This window comes from Syngnathus acus, chromosome 3 (genome assembly GCF_901709675.1).
Source record: "Syngnathus acus chromosome 3, fSynAcu1.2, whole genome shotgun sequence".
NCBI classification, from domain to species: domain Eukaryota; kingdom Metazoa; phylum Chordata; class Actinopteri; order Syngnathiformes; family Syngnathidae; genus Syngnathus; species Syngnathus acus.
Window position 1 is genome coordinate 16479589 of NC_051089.1, and position 19345 is coordinate 16498933.

A 19345-nucleotide genomic window follows, 5' to 3' on the forward strand; every position below is an offset into this window, starting at 1 on the left:
TGTGAAGACGGTTGACAGGGAGAAAATGTCTAAATGCAAGGTCCGAAAGATCATTTGTTTGTGTTTCATTCTGTCATGAAAGCAATCTTTCAAATTGCATCATCGCAGCATGACGGATATGAAAGTGCAATTATTAAGGGGTGGGGGGGAATGCCGTTTTCATGAAAAACCTTTATGAGGACAAACGGCAGGCCAAAAGGAATGACTAGACTAATTGAATAGAATCGACTTGGGAATCTGTCACAGTCGTTTTCTCTTCCCCATTTCATTTCCCTTCTCTGCAGACTTCTCATAAACATTCTCTACTTGGTAATTGATACAACTTCTTGAATTTCAAATTCTGAGAAAGAGCTGAGGGACATTCAACAACGTTTCTCATACCCCAAAATTTGTTCATTAAGAAAATGTAACACCGCAACCTCTGAATGAATGAATGAATGAATGAAGCAATGAATGAAGCAATGAATGAAGCAATGAATGAAACAATGAATGAAGCAATGATTATCATCATCATCATAATAGAGGGTTTCTCATACCCCAAAATTTGTTCATTAAGAAAATGTAACACCGTAACCTCTGAATGAATGAATGAATGAATGAGTGGATGACTGAATGACTGAATGAATGACCCAATGAAGCAATGAATGAATGAAGCAATGAATAGAGGGTTTTTCATACCCCTGAATGTGTTCATTCAGAAAACCTCTGAATGAATGAATGAATGAATGGATGGATGAAGCAATGAATGAAGCAATGAATAGAGGGTTTTTCATACCCCAGAATGTGTTCATTCAGAAAACCTCTGAATGAATGAATGAATGGAGGGATGAAGCAATGAATGAATGAAGCAATGAATAGAGGGTTTTTCATACCCCAGAATGTGTTCATTCAGAACACCCCTGAATGAATGAATGAATGAATGAATGAATGAATGGATGGGTGGATGGATGGATGGATGGATGAATTAATTAATTAATTAAGCAATGAATGATCATCATCATAATTTTTACTTATACCCCAGAATGTGTTCATTAAGAATGTGTTCATTATGAAAAATGTAACACCGCAACCTCTGAATGAATGAATGAATGCTCGTCGTCATCATCATAATAGAGGGTTTCTCATACCCCAGAATGTGTTAATTCAGAAAACCTCTGAATGAATGAATGAATGAATGAATGAATGATAATCATCATCATAATAAAGGGTTTCTCATACCCCAGAATGAGTTCATTAAGGAAATGTAAGGAAATGCCTCTCATAAATCTGTAATTATAGTATTTACTGTTATGCACTATTCAGAGGAGCTGATAACCTGATTGGATACAAAAGAGGAACATGGTAGCAAAATAAGTTTTTATGATTTGAATAAAAACTTCAAACACAAGGTTGATGGCAAACAGTTTTATAATGCTGGTTTTTGAAGAGACTTCTTCCTAATGAATGAGATTCCCTTAATTGTGAGACATTTTTGTCAAAATTATTTGAAATTCCTCCTGATTTTATGACTTGCAACTTATGCGATCCATATTATATAAGTAGTGATTACTAAACCTATGATTATATATAAAAAAGTACGTTGATGTGGTAGAACATTTATTTTTTGCAAATAAATTGAAATTGATTTGAAATGGATTTTTAAAACGATTGAATATTGAAAAATCAAACTTTTTTACACACTGTCTTGTTTAAGCATTAAAGTGGAAGATAGTTAAGAACATTGTAAAATACAAAACATGGAGAAAAAGGGTGTTAGATCACACACAATGGTCATTGGCCATACTTCTCACAACTGACAATAATTCTGGTTATGTATTTGTTTGTCAAATACGGACTTTTTTTTTATTCTCTGAAATGCTCTGAGTAGAATTGTGTTATTTTCTCAGTAGCTCAAAGCAGAAGGAAAAGGGTAGTGTGGGGCGATAGAAACCGCAGCTGCTTTCTTAAAATGACACTGTAAAAATCAGCAGCAATACCAGCTGCATAAAAAGAAAAGCCAGCACAGGTCACCCACACCAGAACATCCTGAAGATCAGAGGCACAGCTGTCACTATGAAGACACTTGGCCCTTTCGTACTCCTCACGCTGTTCTGTATGGCCACAGGTTAGTTGCACTTCTGTTCTCAACAAAACTAATTTAGCTGTGAGTGAAATTATTTCAAGTGTGCATTTGGTTGCAGGCATGGTCAGCCAGTCAATGATGTTGAAGGATAGGTGTTGTTCAAAGAGGTTACGCGTGCTAATCCCTAAAGACAGAGTGAAACACGTGGCGACGACGCCAGATGGTTGCCACCGCAAAGAGATTGTGTAAGTATCAGACATTTTTGGAAAGTGGGTTGTTCAATTCCACGTTGTCTATATGAACATATTGACAAAATTGAAAGTATAGTTACACCATATCGACAGCCACGTAGCATATTGGCCTCATTTTGATATTTTGAGAAAAGAAGAAAAAATACAATTTTTAGATCACACATTGGGCAATTTTATTGGGTCATTTTGCTTACTTGTTCAACCACCTGACTGAATTTTTCGATAAATTCAAATTTCAATGTGTGTTCTAGGAATGGATCCTAAAAATTGTTGGTATCGAGAGCATAAACGAAAAATCTTGTACAAGTACAATAATTCATGATTCACGATTGGCAAACTATTCAAAACATTGTGTTTGATGATATACATAACTAGCAAGATTACAAGATTAGATTTCACAATTGCATGTGGAGTATATGAGGATGCTTGCATGAAATAATGAGCCTATTTGGTATTTCAGAGTCACAACGGTGTGTGACAAAAGAATTTGCCTCAAAGGCAGTTGGGATTGGGCAGAAGAACTGCTGAGAGACTTTGAGATGGTTTCTGCTAACAAGACATCTGTACCTGCCCCTTTCAATCAGACCAGCTGTGAAAAGTATATTCAACTGACATGAGGAGAAAGTTCCTTTATCTATTTTACTATAGATTTGTACCTTTTACATTTGTCTTCTTTTTTTCGAGATAGCTTTTTTGTTTGACAGTGATACCACAAATGTAAGTGATATTGAAAAAAGATCCATCCATCCATCCATCCATCCATCCATCCATCCATCCATTTTCTGAACCGCTCGCTTCTTGAATGTATTTTTATTCATTTCAATTTGAAAGTCCCTATGTTGCAAATGACATGTTTGACATGACAATAAATCCGCTTAACTTCCACATTCCAAAATCGTGTAATATTGTCTGGTTAATGGTTAATATTGTCTTATCCTCCGTACAACACACAATGCACAGCCTTAGTGAAAATATTGTTCAGCAATACGTGTTGATGTGCAGGAGTGCCGCACATTTTTCAAAGTGAACCTGCAAGTTTTTACGTGTGGCATTGTAGATTTTGGCATGACACGTCTGTAAAATGTGAAACTATAACGAAAATCGATGACACTCGCGGTAGATTGACACATGAGACAGACTACAGTAAAACTCAATAAAGTGTAGGAAAAGCTTCACATCTACCTATACAAATATTATTATTTTATTGGTAAAGCGTTTTCCTCACTAAACGACATAAGCTACTGTAGTAGTGAATGCCTGTCTGGAGATTGGAGAGGAAAACGCCAAATCCATAAAATCGCAAATAATGGGGCAATCCTTCTAGATCAAGGGTGGGCAAACTACGGCCCGCGGGCCACATCCGGCCCACGGGACCGTTTAATCCGGCCCGCCAACCCTGAATAAATTGTATTATTAAACATTTTTTTGGGTCATCTTGCATGCAATGACTGCGTTTCCCCAGTAGATGGGGAACCGCTCGCCTGCGCATTTACTACCGGAAGCCGTGTCAGAAAGCTCGGTGCACACTCACAAGTGCGTGTACGTACTCAGTAGTACGGACATGGCGCAATCGCCCTCTATTTGTATCAGTCCCAAATTTAGAGCGTGGGCTGTGACGACAGCATTCTTGTCATTCGCGCGCTGAGCTTTCAGATACAGTTTTACGCTAAAGCCACCCACAAACCTTCCCCTGGAATCCTTCTATTAAAATGAGTCGCCCAAGGAAAAGCAAGGTGGACACAGTGCCGAGTGTTTAAAAAAGAGTGGCCAATTTGGCTCGACGTACGCGACGTGACGTTCAGCCACATGAGCATCAACATCAACCCGTCACAGATCGAGGTAAACGGACCAACACCTCGGATCTCTCCTAAGAATTGCCACAACAAATTTGACTGCAGACTATGACGCACTAGCAAAAAAGGGAGACCAACAACACTGTTCCCACTGAAAATGAAGGGGAGGCTCTCAAGTTTGTTGTAAAAAAATGCATTTTGAATATGATTTGTACACATAGCAGGGATTGAAACTAGCGACCATTCTCATTTTCAAACAATGCAGGATGCTCAAGGACATTGATGCACCATCTGTTTGCGACTAATCTTAACCTGTAAAGTTCTTAAGGCTTACTTTAAGGAAGTGTTTCCCGTTTCCTCACCTCTGTTACCAGGTGTTTGTGAGTTAAAACTCTGCTCTGATGTTCAGATACCCCTCACCGTGTTGCCGTTTTGATTACTTTATTTGGATGTATGCTTTCACCGATTCTTCAAGATGATATATTTGGTCAGAATGTTTGCCGTTTGATGTGATCTCATAAGATAAACATCTTTCATTAATCTGACCTGCAGGCACTGAAGTGATGGAGACTGTTATTCATAATAACAGTGTCGTATTTTATGAGAATCACTGATAGCAGTTTTTTAGTGAATTTTTTTTTTTTTTTTAATGCTGTTAATAAATGCATTTGTTTTCAAAAAACTTGTTTGGAATATCCATGCTTTACTACCTACTAAAGGCCAAAATCTTTTATGCAATGACCTTTACAGGTCGCTTATATTACTTCACACAAACACTACGTCCATCTGCTCCTGGTTCGGCCCTCCGGTCCAAATTTAGAACCCAGTTCGGCCCGCGAGTCAAAAAGTTTGCCCACCCCTGTTCTAGATCCTTATTATTCCAGTTTTTTGTGCTTGCACCCGTCTCGTTTAAGTGCTCGCTGAGGCTGCAGCTGGAGTTGTATTTTAAAATCTTGGGCATTATTCAAATCTCCAGGAAGTCGTTTTTTAAACATTAGCTCACACGACTGTGCAAGTAGCCACAAGGTGGCGCGAATGCCCGCAATCTCTTGAACTGTCTCGCATGCAGGTCAACTTGTCGGGGAAATTGCACTTAGTACTTGTGTTTAACAGTGTTTAACACTGTTAAAAAAAACGGAGTTGATTGATGGATTGATGGATTGATGGATGGATGGATGGATGGATGGATGGATGGATGGATGGATGGATGGATGGATGGATGGATGGATGGATGGATGGATGGATTGATTGATTGATTGATTGCAGTTTTTGGATATTAGGTATAGTTTTCATACATTACACGTTAAGATGGGACCTGGCTCAGTTACAGTAATAGTATAGTAATACTTATCAATGGTTGTGACAAAGTACGCCATTCAAGGCTGGGAGCGACAGTGCTGCGCGAATGGAGTACAGTGATCCCTAGCTACTTCGCGTTTCGTTTATCGCGGCTTCACTACATCGCGGATTTTTTTTCCAAATGAAAAAACAATTTAAAAGTCTAAATAAAACTTCTAAATTGAGGAAACACGTGTCTAACCTTTAGGACAATGTAGTATTGCTCCAAATGGACGTTTACATTCCTTTAGAACAGGGGTCTCAAACTCGGGGGCCACATTCCGACATGTTTTCCAAGTTTCCCTCGTTAAACACACCTGATTCAAATGATCAGTTCATCCTCACGTTCTGCAGGAGCCTGATAATTGAATCAGGTGTGTTTAACGAGGGAAACTTGGAAAACACGTAGGAATGCGGCCCCCGAGGACTGGAGTTTGAGACCCCTGCTTTAGAAGTCCGTTTTCGCGTGTTAGCATGATCGCGAATTAGCATATTTCCGCTAACTCGTTAGCCTGTCCAGTACTTCTTGTTGGTGACCGTACTTCGCAGATTTCACGGGTGGTTTTTGGAACCAATTATCTGCGATAAACGAGGGATTACTGTACATTGAAAAATATCTGGAACAAAATAAGGACCTGTCTGTTCGTAGGGTATTAATAATAATACTTGTTTTTAACAGAGCAGCAGGTTGGTGCCAAAGAAGTGGGAGAGAAAAGGAACAAAATGAGTTTTTTTCATTGTTGTTTAAGTAAGAAAGGCTGGCAGACTTTGAATGAAATCTTTGAAACAGTCCATCTGCCTCGAAACACTCAACAAATGTTTTGATGACAATTACTGAGGGAAGATAAAGACATAAAGGGTGAAAGTCTTTTTTAATGTTCATGAGAAAAAACATTATAATGTTTTTCTTCAGGTCATCAGGTGCAAATGCAATACATGCAAATGTTTTTGAATAGGGGGGAATCATTAACTCAAGGTTGACAAATATACAGTCAATTCACCATGATCACACATGACAAAGTAAAATGCCGAGCAAGGCAGGGCATTAAAATCCAGAACCCCAGGCTGGGTGAAGTCACATGCATGTTGACATGGTGACCTCCAGTCAAGTCCTCAAAATTCACTTGCACTCTTGCTGGATGGATTTTTTGTTTTTGTTTTACTGCACTTTTGCAATTTACCAATTGGGATTCCTACACAGGGCGACGCGGTGGCGTACTGGTTAGCCCGTCTGACTCACAGTTCGGAGGGTGCGGGTTTGATTCCACCTCCGGCCCTCCCTGTTTGGATTTTGCATGTTCTCCCCTTGCCTGCATGGGTTTTCTCCCACATCTCAAAAACATACATGGTAGGCTGATAGGGCACTCCAAGTTGCCTGTAGGTGTGAGTGCGAGTGCGGATAGTTGTTTGTCTGTGTGTGCCCTGCGATTGGCTGGCAACCGGTTCAGGGTGTCCCCCGCCTACTGCCCGATGACTGCTGGGATAGGCTCCAGCACGCCCGCGACCCATGTGGGGACAAGCGGTACAGAAAATGGATGGATGGATGGATGGATGGATGGATGGATGGATGGATGGATGGATGGATGGATGGATGGATGGATGGATGGATGGATGGATGGATGGATGGATGGATGGGATTCCTACACATTTTCTATTTCTTATCCAAGTGCCACCAATGTAGTGGGTTTCCTGTGATACACAGCGTCGATCCTTAAGGGTACCTTAGGGGAGTTGAACACATGAAAATGTATGTGGAGCAATCCCATTACACACTTAGGCCAATGTTACAAAGCAGTAGTTTGCTGTACACATACATGTCTGGAAGGTAATGGGCACCAATTTGAGCATTTTAAAATATTTATATATATATATATATATATATATATATATTTAGATGCAAGTTTCCCAAAAAAGCTTTAACGACCCACACAGAAAATTTACAAGTAAAGACGGATGCAGTGAAGGTCTGGCAAAGCGGCTCAAGGGGTGACACTCAGAATTGTTGTTTTCTTTGTGCTCTAGACTTAATACAGTCATTGGCTGCATTTAACTTTATCCAGGTATGGGGCAATATAAAATAATAGTCTTATTTATTTATTTATTGATTGTCATTTTTCTGCTTTAGATAACCACAATTGTGTTTGTGACTCTCAGGTTCTTCCACATCAAAACACATCCACATACATTGGATTAAAATGTCTACTGAATGGTTCCATATTTTACAAACGGGTTCAATTCAGTCCTAAATGGGTGACTAATAGAAAAAGAGATGTATGATGTCCAAACTTTGGTTAGTGTCTATAACCTTGCAAATACGTAGTGCCAAATATCAAAGCGACATGACGAGATCCGGATATGCACATAATAAATGTTCCCGAAAGCAATAGGCAGTTACAAGCTGTCACAAGAGACACACGGTAAGTTGACAAAAGAATCAGTTATTACAGAACTGAACAGAAAAAGGCGTAGAGTTTATTCTCTTGACAAGTGACACTGGTTACTTGCTGATCTGTAACTGTGATGTTCTCCAGTTGTACTTGTTCTGATTGGTTCAAAATGTGGCAGAAAGAAGAAACAATTGTCCAAACATCTGTCTTGCTAAGAGAATGTTTTTTTCTCGATGCATTTCCGAGATTACTGTTTCGTTAGAAAGCTGTACTTGGAAGAGTCGAATGATCATCTCTGTCTGTTGTCAGCTCCAAATTGTGAACTAACGTCAAGTCGACCTTGGTGCATCTCTCCTCTGACTCTGCTGCTATTTCCTCGCCTCTCTCCTCCTTCCAGAGCCTCTCGTACTCCTGCTTTAGCTCCTGATAGGAGCGGGAGAAGGTGTGGAAGATGGAAGTGGCAGGGAAGGCCATGATGAGGATTCCACTCAGGATACTAGTCAATGCCACCATCTGACCAGGGATGCTGCGGGGGACCATGTCTCCATAACCAACAGTTGTCATAGAGATGATTGCCCACCAGTAAGTGGCCGGGATGCTGCTGAAGCTGTGCTGCGGGTGGGTGGCGGCGTACGGCGCCAGTTCGCTCTCTGCGAGGTGAACCAAAGGTGAGAAGAGAGTAACGGCCACGCAGACAAATAGCAGCAGTAGGCCAAACTCCCTCATGCTGCGCTGCATGGTCAGCCCCAGCGTTTGCAAGCCCAGGGAATGACGAGCTAGCCGCATAACGTACAGGATGCGCAGTGCGCGCAGCAAGCGCAGAATGAGACTCAGTTTGTCCAGGTAGCCCCTGCCAGCACCCATGACCACTTCCTCCTCGGACCCGTCTCTGACATCCACCACCAGCGACACGTAGTACGGCAGGATGGCGATGGCGTCGATGATGTTGAGGGGCCCACGAGCAAAGGCCAGCTTGCTCTGGGCGTTGATAAATCGCAGCACAAATTCAAACGTGAACCAGGCTACACAGATGGACTCCACCACAAACATGCTGTGACACTTCTGGGAACACTCGCCCTGCAAGACACAGTTTTGAAATCACACTCAAAACACCGTTTTGAAATCACACTCAAAACGGGGTTCCACCAAATGCATGAAGATAAAAGTGTAAAAATGTCACTGCAGTTGCGACGTTACATACGCACCCTGGTCTCTTCATCTCTGAGGTCTGGCATGGTGCTGATACACAGGCTGACCACGGTGACCAGCACCATCATGACAGAGAGGCAAGCAAAAATCTTTCCTGCCAATCCTGAGTGAGGGTTTTCCACCACTTCCCGCAGCATCCAGATCAGCTTGCAGTGGCCTCTCTCCACCTCTGCTATGTTTTTCTTCAGCATCATCCTCTTCTGTCTCCATTCCTCTTCTTTGCGCTCTCGCTCGGCCACCTCCTCCACACGGGTGATCATGCGACGACGGCAGCACCGCTCCATGTGACCTGGGTCAACGCCCCAGTAGTCGAGCTCATCATGCAGCGATACGGCACACAATTCCCTGAGTAGACGCAATTTGCCTGCTGCGAGGAAGTTTAGGATGACCCTGAAAGCTGTGGGGTTGCGGTCAAAGAAGTATTCCTTGCATGTCTCATCATAATCATCGCAGAGGTGCGCAATCTCCTCAGGGGTGGTGCAGAAGCGCAGGCGTCCCAGGCGACTCTGGGGGAATTGCTCCAGTGTGCTCCAGGGGAAGGTATAGCGATTGCCTCCAACATTGACAAGGACTTGAAGGGTGTGATCGACCACATGCGAGGCCTTTGGCTCACGTAGAAGCTGGGCCCGCTGGAAGTACACCCCCTTGATCGTCTCTGTTTCAGGGATCTCTGTGAAGAATCGGTCAAGGCTACTGTCGTCACTGCTAATTGAGTAGGTGCTAAAGTCGTGGTTGGCATTGCTGATAATAGGCATTCTGTCTTCACTGTATGAGGAAGGACTGTAGGAGTGGCTGAGTGGATACTTTGGTGAACAACCACAAAGAAACCAAAAGCTGAAATGATAAAATAAAAAAACACACAATTTATAGTGCAAGTTCTTGGTCGTTTTTACCTTTGTGCCTTTTATTGACTTGTGATTAGTCTAGGCACATTTCAAAACTTTTTTTTTTTTTTAATGTACATATTTCGAGTTTAACAAACACACTCTGGCCTGCAAAAACTAATACTGAAACATGCATGGTGACACAATACCATACCCATGCACACCTACTGCTCATGACCATTGTTATTTTTTCAATACTTGCTGCTCATAATTTGAGCTATGGGAGCAATGTGTCTCCACTAGTCACAGTAAATGTACACTGAAATGCAAATTTTCATTGCCATACGAGGAGAAAACACATTCATGTTATACAAATACAAAATAAAAATGATGTTGTGTGTGTCGGTAGATAAAGGAGTAAATTATATTTACTCACCGTATGTGGTCTGTTGGAGCTCAGTTACATTTCTGTTTAGTGTCCAGCACATTTCCCAAGCTGTTGCGCAAACAAACACGCATCTCGCCCACGAAGACCGATTTTTTGGGGGGCGTATTTGTGTCCATTTAGCTTACAGTTTGTTAGAAATCCTACCGCTATATTGATAATCCCCGAATGTTTCTAAATGGTCTCTGAAGTTTCCATGGTAGACGCTACAAAAACTGCACTACGCCAGCTTAGGTGGAAAGCCAACATCAAGCTGTTTTGCCCGGCTCGTGCTCGCGTATCCACTGTTCGTCTGTGCTTCCAAGGAGGGACGAAATACGATTATGTGCCCTCCTCAAACCTGCTGCTGTATTTTCATCTGTGCTTGACAGCAGGACCATCCTCCCTCCTTTTTTCCTCCTCCCTCCTCTATCTCAACCTCCGCCAGCACCAGCTCACTTTTCATGCACAGTGAGTACAAGGGGAAAAAAAGACTGGAGATGGAAGTTTGTTTCTCGAAAATTACTCCTTTGTTTTATTGCAGATGTTGCTATGGTACGTACATGTTGCATCATTGGAGGACAGTTTTTGCCCCACCCCCCGCTTCCCCAACAAATTAAATTATTCAAAATATAACAAAATGCAGTCACTTGATATGTAAATTAAGTTGTCTTGAGACATTAGTTTCATTGATTCTTGATCAAATAGAGCACCCCTAAAGTAGCTTTTCTCTCTTGTCCTCCCTTTTGAGGACCAATGAGTCACAAATTAAATACTTTTAAACATATATGTTGATATGTCTTCGTTGAAATTGTTTTATACTTTTGGTTTTGTCATAGAGATACTTGAAATAGAAATTAGGCTGAAGTTATGTTTCAGTCTCATCATACTCACTCAAACTGTCTAAAGCAGGGTTGTCAAACTTGTTTTTTTCACGGGCCGCATTGTAGTCATAGCTTCTTTTGGAGGGCCATTATGACTGTCAACCCAAATAAATGTATGAGCACCTCATATTACATACAGTAAAAGCTACAAAACAAACGGACAAATAACTCGTTTTCAAATCGGACGAGTAAAAACTGGTCAAATATTTAAAAAAAAAAGATATTATTAAAAGTGAAGACGATTTGCAATTCTAGTAATGACACACGAATTTGATGCACAATTTGTCTTCGCGGACCACATAAAATGATGTGGCGGGCCGTATCTGGCCCCCGGGCCTTGAGTTTGACACCTGTGGTCTAAAGGAAGAGAAAGATCCTGAGTCCTATGCAAGCACATCCGAGTGTCCTTGAGCAGCTGCTGTTTATCAGTGGGGGCAAGAGAAATATTGTGAAAGCGCTCAAAGTACTGTTGGATTTGGTCCACAATTTAGGGAGCGCTATCTGCGCCTCACGGCAAAAGCCATTGCCAATCACCTGTTATCCAATTCACTCACTGCGTGCTCGTTTAATTTCTTCAGATTTAGGAAAATGCAAAGACACTGAAGCAGAAATTAGACTTACACAGGTTGGTTGAGTTCAATCATAATTCTTGTTAAGAAAGCTCTGTTTTCAGGAAAGTACAATACAGCGCTGGGCCTTTCAAGAGCAGAAAGTCTCCATTCAGAAAAGGCAACGTTCAAGGTTCTTTGGTCAGCTTATATTCAGTTGGTGTGGGGCGCGTTTGATGGGTGATGAGTAGTTGGGGTGGGGCGAGTTCGCAGTAGAGTTTGATTCCATGGGAGTGGGTGCTGGTTATGGAAGATTCGGTGTGTGTGTGGGGGCTGTGGTCTTCCATCCCGTCTTTCGGCCTTGGTGATCATCTTTGGCCGAGTCCTTGGCTGTCTCCTTCTGGCACCAGCTGTTTTTTTATCTCCGAGTGACCTTCCTGTAAACATTCTCCTCCATTCTTGCACATATGCTGTCGTACCTCATTCTTTCACTTTTGTCATTTTGTACGAATTAATGTGAGCTTTTTGGCTGTAACATCATTAATCTATTACTGTTCCCTGACTATGCAAAGTTAGTTCATGTCTTTGCTCACATCATTATATTCTTAGTTTAATCATGCTTTCCACCATATCTTTTCTGTTAGGCAAAACATTTCCCTCTGTGCAGAGCGTTCAGTAGTAATCTAAAAGCTGGCGTCTCGCATTAGGCGACATATGACGTTTAATCAAAACACAAGATATAATCAAGTACTGTACGGTCAAGACGACTCTGGCCGTGTCCATGATTTAGAGAACAAACATCAGGCATGCATTACACAGTTCCTTAAGGGTCATTAAGCTATGTAAGCAACATATCAAAATACATTTATTTTGCAGTGCACAGAAATACATATTGAATCATAAAGTTGTAGCAACCTCTGTTATTATCTTGCATCAAAGAATGTCTAGTTATGTCTGCTTTATTGGTTGATTCCATGAATATACTTGTCTGCTTGTATACTTTATCCAAAGAGATGTGAGCGTATCTGGTATTGTGGCTAGGCGGGTTTTGTGTCTTTTGCCCCTATTCCTTCAGTACCTTGAAAGTAGAAAAGTGCTATCCAAGTGGAACCATTTTCAACCCTGTAAAATTGTCAATTTAAGCACTTGACTTTCTTTCTATTAATCTACAAGTAGGCACAATATACATACTCATCACTGCCCTATATACTTTAGGTATCAACTGTGTTTTGTTTTGATGTAGCCAAAGCCAGACTGACAAAGTTTGTGCAGTGAATGTCCAAACCGACAGGATTAATCAAGAAGATAAAGCAGAGCCGGTCTTCCTGTATGTCTCTCTCTCTCTCTCTCTCTCTCTGTCTCTCTCTCTCTCTGTCTCTCGCTCTCACTCACACGCACGCACATACACACGCACACACACAGGCATGATTTGCATACCCGAATTACAAAACATAGGTTGTTTTGGTCCATATCTAATCAGGCCATCAGCCTCTGTGAAGATGACATTCCTCCATAACCCTGTCCATTACATTAGTACGTAAAATACATGCTTATTACACTCAATTTGGTGGCATGTTTTATTTGACCAGGAAGATTCAAATTACAGTATATATTTGACCAGAGAGATTCGAATTACAGAATAGTTTGGATTACGTAATATAGCAAACAGCAATGACTTTACTACATTTGCAGGTTCATGTATTTTTTGTGAGTTTAAATAGAACAACATTTACAGAAAGAAAATAAAATAAGAATAAAACTTGCCGTGTTGGTGTTCCATATTAAATTAAAAAGACAAACCGAGGAAGCGTTGGGCACAAACACTATCGAGATAAGTGTGCCATTTTTTTACACCGTACACTTTTATAATTTTAGTGGTAGTGCTCAGAATGTTGATATCAAAATGTAACATCCAGGTTTAGTTGGAACAAATGTGATTATCCCGATGCTACCCTTTTGCCCCACAATCAAGTACAGATTATTATCCGCACCGAAGAAGAGTTACATTGTAATAAAACAACCTCTGAGCTTTTGGTTGATGAATAGTGGGGATTACATGATAATCCACTCGGAGTAGGGACGTAAAGGGGAGGCAAATTAGATCATGCTGGCACACAGCCAAGGCATCAGTAGCATGAAACGTGTACAAAGTTCGTAATTATTGTCGTATTTGTATTATCGTGAAAGCTACAAGGAATATGGAGATTTTTATGAAATTATTTTTGTAGTCAAGTTCATTGTATGTTTTTCTTTTTTTTTCCAATGTATTGGGCTTGGTTATGTGATTTTCTTGTCTAAACGTGTCTGCAACCACTGTGAAATGTTAATGTATTGTAAATTGCAACATGAACATGCACATTTGTCTTAAAATAATAGTCCAACTCATTTCTCGACTGGGGTTGTGCAGATCGATCCAAGTATTGATAAAATCGATGCTAATGTGGGTATCGGTTTTACATCGATACCAACAGGCTAGTATCGATCATTTATGTTTATTTGTAGGATTTCAGTTATTTTCAAAGAATTATTGCATGCAGCGACAGACATTTTATGTCAAGAATCATATTATGCTTTGTTTGAGCTTTTCTATCTACCAATGGGGTGTCAAGCTCTGGCCCGTGTGTCAAATTTGGCCCGCAGTGTAATTACCTTTCGCCCACAAAGACAAATTGTGAATCGACTTTATGTCAATCCTAAAATTGCAAATTGTCTTCACTTTTAAAAAATAGAGATGTTTCTAGCAATTTTTATTATCATTCATCTTTTTAATAATTTGAACAGTTCTTACTCGTCTCTGATTTCAAAACTAGTTATCAGTTTGTTGTGTAGCGTATATTCCATATAATATGAGAGGTTCCTACATTTAGTATTTGGGTTGACAGTCATAATGGCCCTCCGAAGGAAACTATGACTGCGATGCGGCTCGCGACAAAAATGAGTTTGACACTCCTGATCTACCAGCGAACTGTTTATTATTGTGGTACAGCATAAAATATACTGTCTGAGTGAGAATATCTTGAAGTTATCTGAGGTATGGCACAGCTCTAATTTTGACCAAGAAAATGTTCTTTTTTGCCTAAAACATCTCCTCAGGATGCTGGCCACCTCTTCTTGAATTTGTTGCATCTTTATTTAAACAGATCATTCATTTCTACTCTTGAAAGGAAATTATTAATACTCCAATCAGTGAAAAAAATGACAGGCAATTATTTTAGGTGACAATTTTACCACTAAAACGTGTTTATCAACCAACCATTCCACTAAGATGAGTAAAACCTGTTTATCAAACAGCTAGTAATTGCAGATAGGAAGGTGTGTAGGTGAAGGAGATACATTAAATGTGGCTAGAAAAGAGATAATCACACTTGGCACTGACACACAGAGGAAGTGGATAGATACATCAGGGATTGCATAGTTGAGCGCAAAGAAAACCAAAAATAGTTTTTGTGCTTAATCCATTCAGCAGTCCATTTCGAGCACACTAGTGAACTTTGTAGGAGCTAAGTGAGATCTATTAAAAGGCGTTGCTTTCAGAGGAAACCCAATGACAGTTATTATGTGAACTTTTCTAAGAAGCTGCCCAACAACAAGACTTTTAAGATGATTGTTTGCACTGTTTTCATGAACACTAAAAATATTGATCCAATTAGGACTGGTGTGTTAATGGAACAAATACTTTGACATGCGCAGACCAAACATAACAGAAATAGTAGACGAAGAAGAAGCCGTGGTGACTTCCATGTACACAGAACATCGCTCCATCCATTTCTACTTTAGATGTTTACGTTACTTTACATATTTTCCTCGTTTGTGCTGCAATGTATCCTCCAGAGCACACTTGTGTGTTTGATAGTATTGATTTTTAAGACATAAAGCTAAGTCTTGCTCCGAGCTAGCCTATAGTCTAGTTTACTTTCAGTGCTGGAATTTGAATTTAGTTTTTGGGCTGAGCGCACGAGCGCTGTCCACAAAAAGAGAGCCCTATTAGTATAAAGACACTCCTCACTCAGCGATTACATTCATCAATAATTCACACTTCCAGTCATCAATATCCGGTGTCAAATCAACTTCTGGCTGAAGGTAAAGACAAGGTATAAATGCGAAAGAAAATATGCAAACCAATCTGTGGACAATGCAAAGCACAAAAACCTGGAAACTCTAAAATCAGGTCTTGAAGGAAACATTCAATCAATGAATTTGGAACACTTTGTGAGCTCAATCACCAATATAACATTGAAGCGGCACATGATACAAGTAGTACTCATCCATCCATCCATCCTGAACCGCTTATTCTCACAAAGGTTGCATCGCACACATAGACAAACAACCATTCACACTCACACCTATGGATAATTTGGAGTGTTATATAGTATTTATTTATTTATTTATTTATTTATTTATGTTTTTTTACTTTTCACTTCCTTATTTTTGTTTTGCCCTTTAAAAGTGGAGCAATTTATTTGCTCTGTGAAGCAGTCTGATGACGACTACTCCCAGTGTAGCTTGTTTCATTTGATTCTGTTTGGAAACCTTAAGCCTCTTTTGCAACTTAATTTCCTGATGGAGCTGGAGGTTAACATGGTTCAGTGGAATCAGTCTGTCAGAAGAAATTAAACTAAACTCCTGGGGAATTGCTTCAGTCTCTCAATTTGTGCCGAATCACCTGGGAGCTGTGCAGCGAGGCAACTGATAATTCACCCTTGATTCAGCACAATCAGTCTTCTCAAACGTTGGTTAATTAACTACTGCATGCTTCACATCCCAGCCGCATCAAAGCGGCTGAAAGTCCAGTTCCACACTTTAACATGTTGTGCAACTACAGTACACTTCATTAATATGTAGCAGAGCTTTACTTAAGCATTCAGGCTTTGTGTTGTTTTTCTGTCTCGTCTTTCTCATAATGTAATTAGGAGATGCTGGTTGCAGGAGGAAGAAACCCTCAGAAAGAATCAGATTATTTAGGCCAGAGGTCATATTACAATTATTGACAAGATGCTCTTGGAACCACCGACTCATCTTACAAACTCTTCAAGTGCTGAACAAAATTAGGCAGTCTTGTCACCAAGACTATGAGACAATTTTACTGCAAAAAGATTTCAGTCCCTGGGTGGTCTTCATATTCATATCAAGCAATAATAAAGTGAAATTACCAGAATTACATTTTGAGGACATGACAGAAGGGACATTAAAACATCTCAAGCATCAGCAATAAAGGACAAAAATACATAGAAGGGTTTTGCAGCAAATGAAAATCATTGAAGCAATTTTTGTCTGATTCAAAACAGATTGCCTTTCTGGCTATTTGGCAGCGACAGCGAGAACAAGTCAACAGCGAATGTCAACATCCCTCAGCATGGCAAACCAACAGGCGGCTAAAAATACCACATAGCATCGGTGGTGCATGTTTGCTTGGGGTGTAACGGAAGGCTGAAAGGAGTTCTATTTGTTTGTCAAATATTTGGAATTGAAAGAGGATATTTTCCTTTCCGACCCTGAAGGCCCATGTTGCTATGAAAAAAAAAATTACGTTGTGAAGGGACATGTCATCTTTGTTTATCTCAGCAGTGTGTGATTTTTTTTTTTACAAAAATTAGTCCATCAACACTCCATCCTTTCTGCTACAGTTAACAGCAACACTTCTTAATTTGACAGCCGTGGATTATTAAAAGTCTATATACAGGTGATGATAATAATAATGTATACTAATAATATTTGTGATATCATGCAACATAATAATACTGTGCATTACATATATGAAAACTAGTCTAACAACACTTTGTGGCGTTTGTGGCGATTGTAACACATGGGAAAATGAGAACTATTCTGACTGTCCTGACCGTCACTGACATCAATAAACATTTAAATTCACTGGCATTACATTAAATATCCAAGGAAATGGTGCATGAAATCCTTTGACATTTCCTGGTCAGAGATGGATTGAACTAAATGAGGAGAAGATCAAGTTTGGAACATTGATTTATGTCCTGTGAGCTCAATCACAGCCAAACGAGTCAGACGTACTTGATCAATTTGTAAGAATTGATTGCTAGGGTTTTATTTTCACCACTATAGACCATTTTTCCCATTCTTTTAAATGTAAGGTTCCCAAGCATATACCATCCATGCTTGCAAAGGGAAAGAAGATAGCTAAGCCACCAAACTGCGCAATATCAACATTGACTCACTGACTCTGCTTCACACTTCCAATTTATGCAAAGAGAGCGGCTCACACCTCCCATCCATGTTGTTTTCCGCCTGAGCACACATTAAAAGCAGGGAATGCAAATATAATTGCATCACATGCTGTCTTTTCCTCTGCAAGACTGAAATATTGGATATGATGTACAGTATGTATGCATGATGTCTCATTTGCTGATTACAATGTACCATAGACAACGACTACTACTTCGCCATAGTAGCATTAGTAAATCAAAGTTATATAACAGACGTGCAGGAGCATGAAGCCTACAAACATCCCAGACTAAAGTGGGAGAGAGGTACAGTATAATCTGTGTAAGATGGTACACAACTGAGTAACATCTGGTTAAAATGTTCACATTCAAGGACATCCATTTAAGGTTGTCCTGAAAAACAACAATCAGTCCTGATTTGTGTGTGAGCGTGTGTGTGTGTGTGTGTGTGCGCGTGTCTCCTATTCAGTTCTGATTTGAAAAGAGAGCGCTATTATTAAGCAGAGCATAGAATAATGCGACACCAGGCTTATGCAAATTGGACGTTTTCAATCATTGTCTTTATAAATAGACATATAATGTTGTTTCATAATATTGGATGTGAATTTCTGACCATCACTGATTTTCATGATGCATATTAAACAGCTCCACAGTGATGATCTCTGCTTCTCACCCACTTACTTCCTCTTGTGCTCTGTTGCTATTCCTGTGGCGCGGCACTGAGTCAAAGAATGAAAACATGTTAACATCTTTGTCATTCTACAAAAGTATGTCAACCAAAAGCAGTTCCATGCAGTTTTGAGCACTGTAATCCGATGCCATGTTACGCTGCTACAGGGATACTTGACCAGCAAGCGGCCCATTATCCTGCTACAGAAGATGTTCACCCACACAGCACCCCCACGTGCACCACTCAGGCCACCACACACACACACGCAAATGTGCATGATATAGTAAATTCCAGTGATGAAATTAGACTCCAAACAATTAATTATTAGTCTTATCTGGTTGTTGTTATTGCAAAACAAATGTTTATTATATACTATGTAGGTTGGGCTGATACAGCAGTAAAACATCTAAACAACTGTCAGCGAGGGAAAGGTTTTGCGATCACAAACATTTGACTTCATTCGTGTGGTTGAGTATGTATCATAATCAAGTTATTAAGAAAAAATAAGAAACGGGTCTTCATAATGGAGACAATTTATTTTAAGCACATATTACTCATTATCTTTTATTGTTTCTTAATAATCATTCTCTTATCTCAGTTAATGCTGGTGGTCTCAGGAACGATGTTAAAAGAAATTTGTTTTTTATTTCATGAAAGCACTCAAGCAAACTGTATTCTTCTCCAAGAAACATACTCTACTATTGATGAAGATGAAAAATTCTGCTCCAATTGGTGGGGAGATAAAGTTCTTTTATCTCACGGCT

The 19345-nt window shown here is 40.1% G+C and overlaps 1 protein-coding gene across 1 annotated transcript; it reads right to left on the minus strand.

Moving 5' to 3' along the window:
* Positions 1-7928: 7928 nt before the first annotated feature.
* Positions 7929-10835, minus strand: LOC119120344 (potassium voltage-gated channel subfamily G member 4-like). The gene is made up of 3 exons (XM_037247150.1): positions 10301-10835; positions 9037-9883; positions 7929-8908 (listed from the first exon to the last, which is right to left on the minus strand). The coding sequence occupies exons 2-3, from the start codon at positions 9793-9795 to the stop codon at positions 8090-8092; spliced, it is 1578 nt and encodes a 525-aa protein (XP_037103045.1). The 5' UTR covers positions 9796-9883; positions 10301-10835; the 3' UTR covers positions 7929-8089.
* Between the last annotated feature and the right edge of the window lie 8510 nt (positions 10836-19345).

What these genes read in the sequence shown, in the direction of transcription:
- LOC119120344 (XM_037247150.1), bottom strand. Translation starts at nt 9,795, where the DNA reads ATGCCTATTATCAGCAATGCCAACCACGACTTTAGCACCTACTCAATT. An exon ending in TCAGAGATGAAGAGACCAGG is followed by an intron (nt 8,909 to 9,036) that starts GTGCGTATGTAA and finishes TGTGTCTTGCAG; the next exon opens with GGCGAGTGTTCCCAGAAGTG.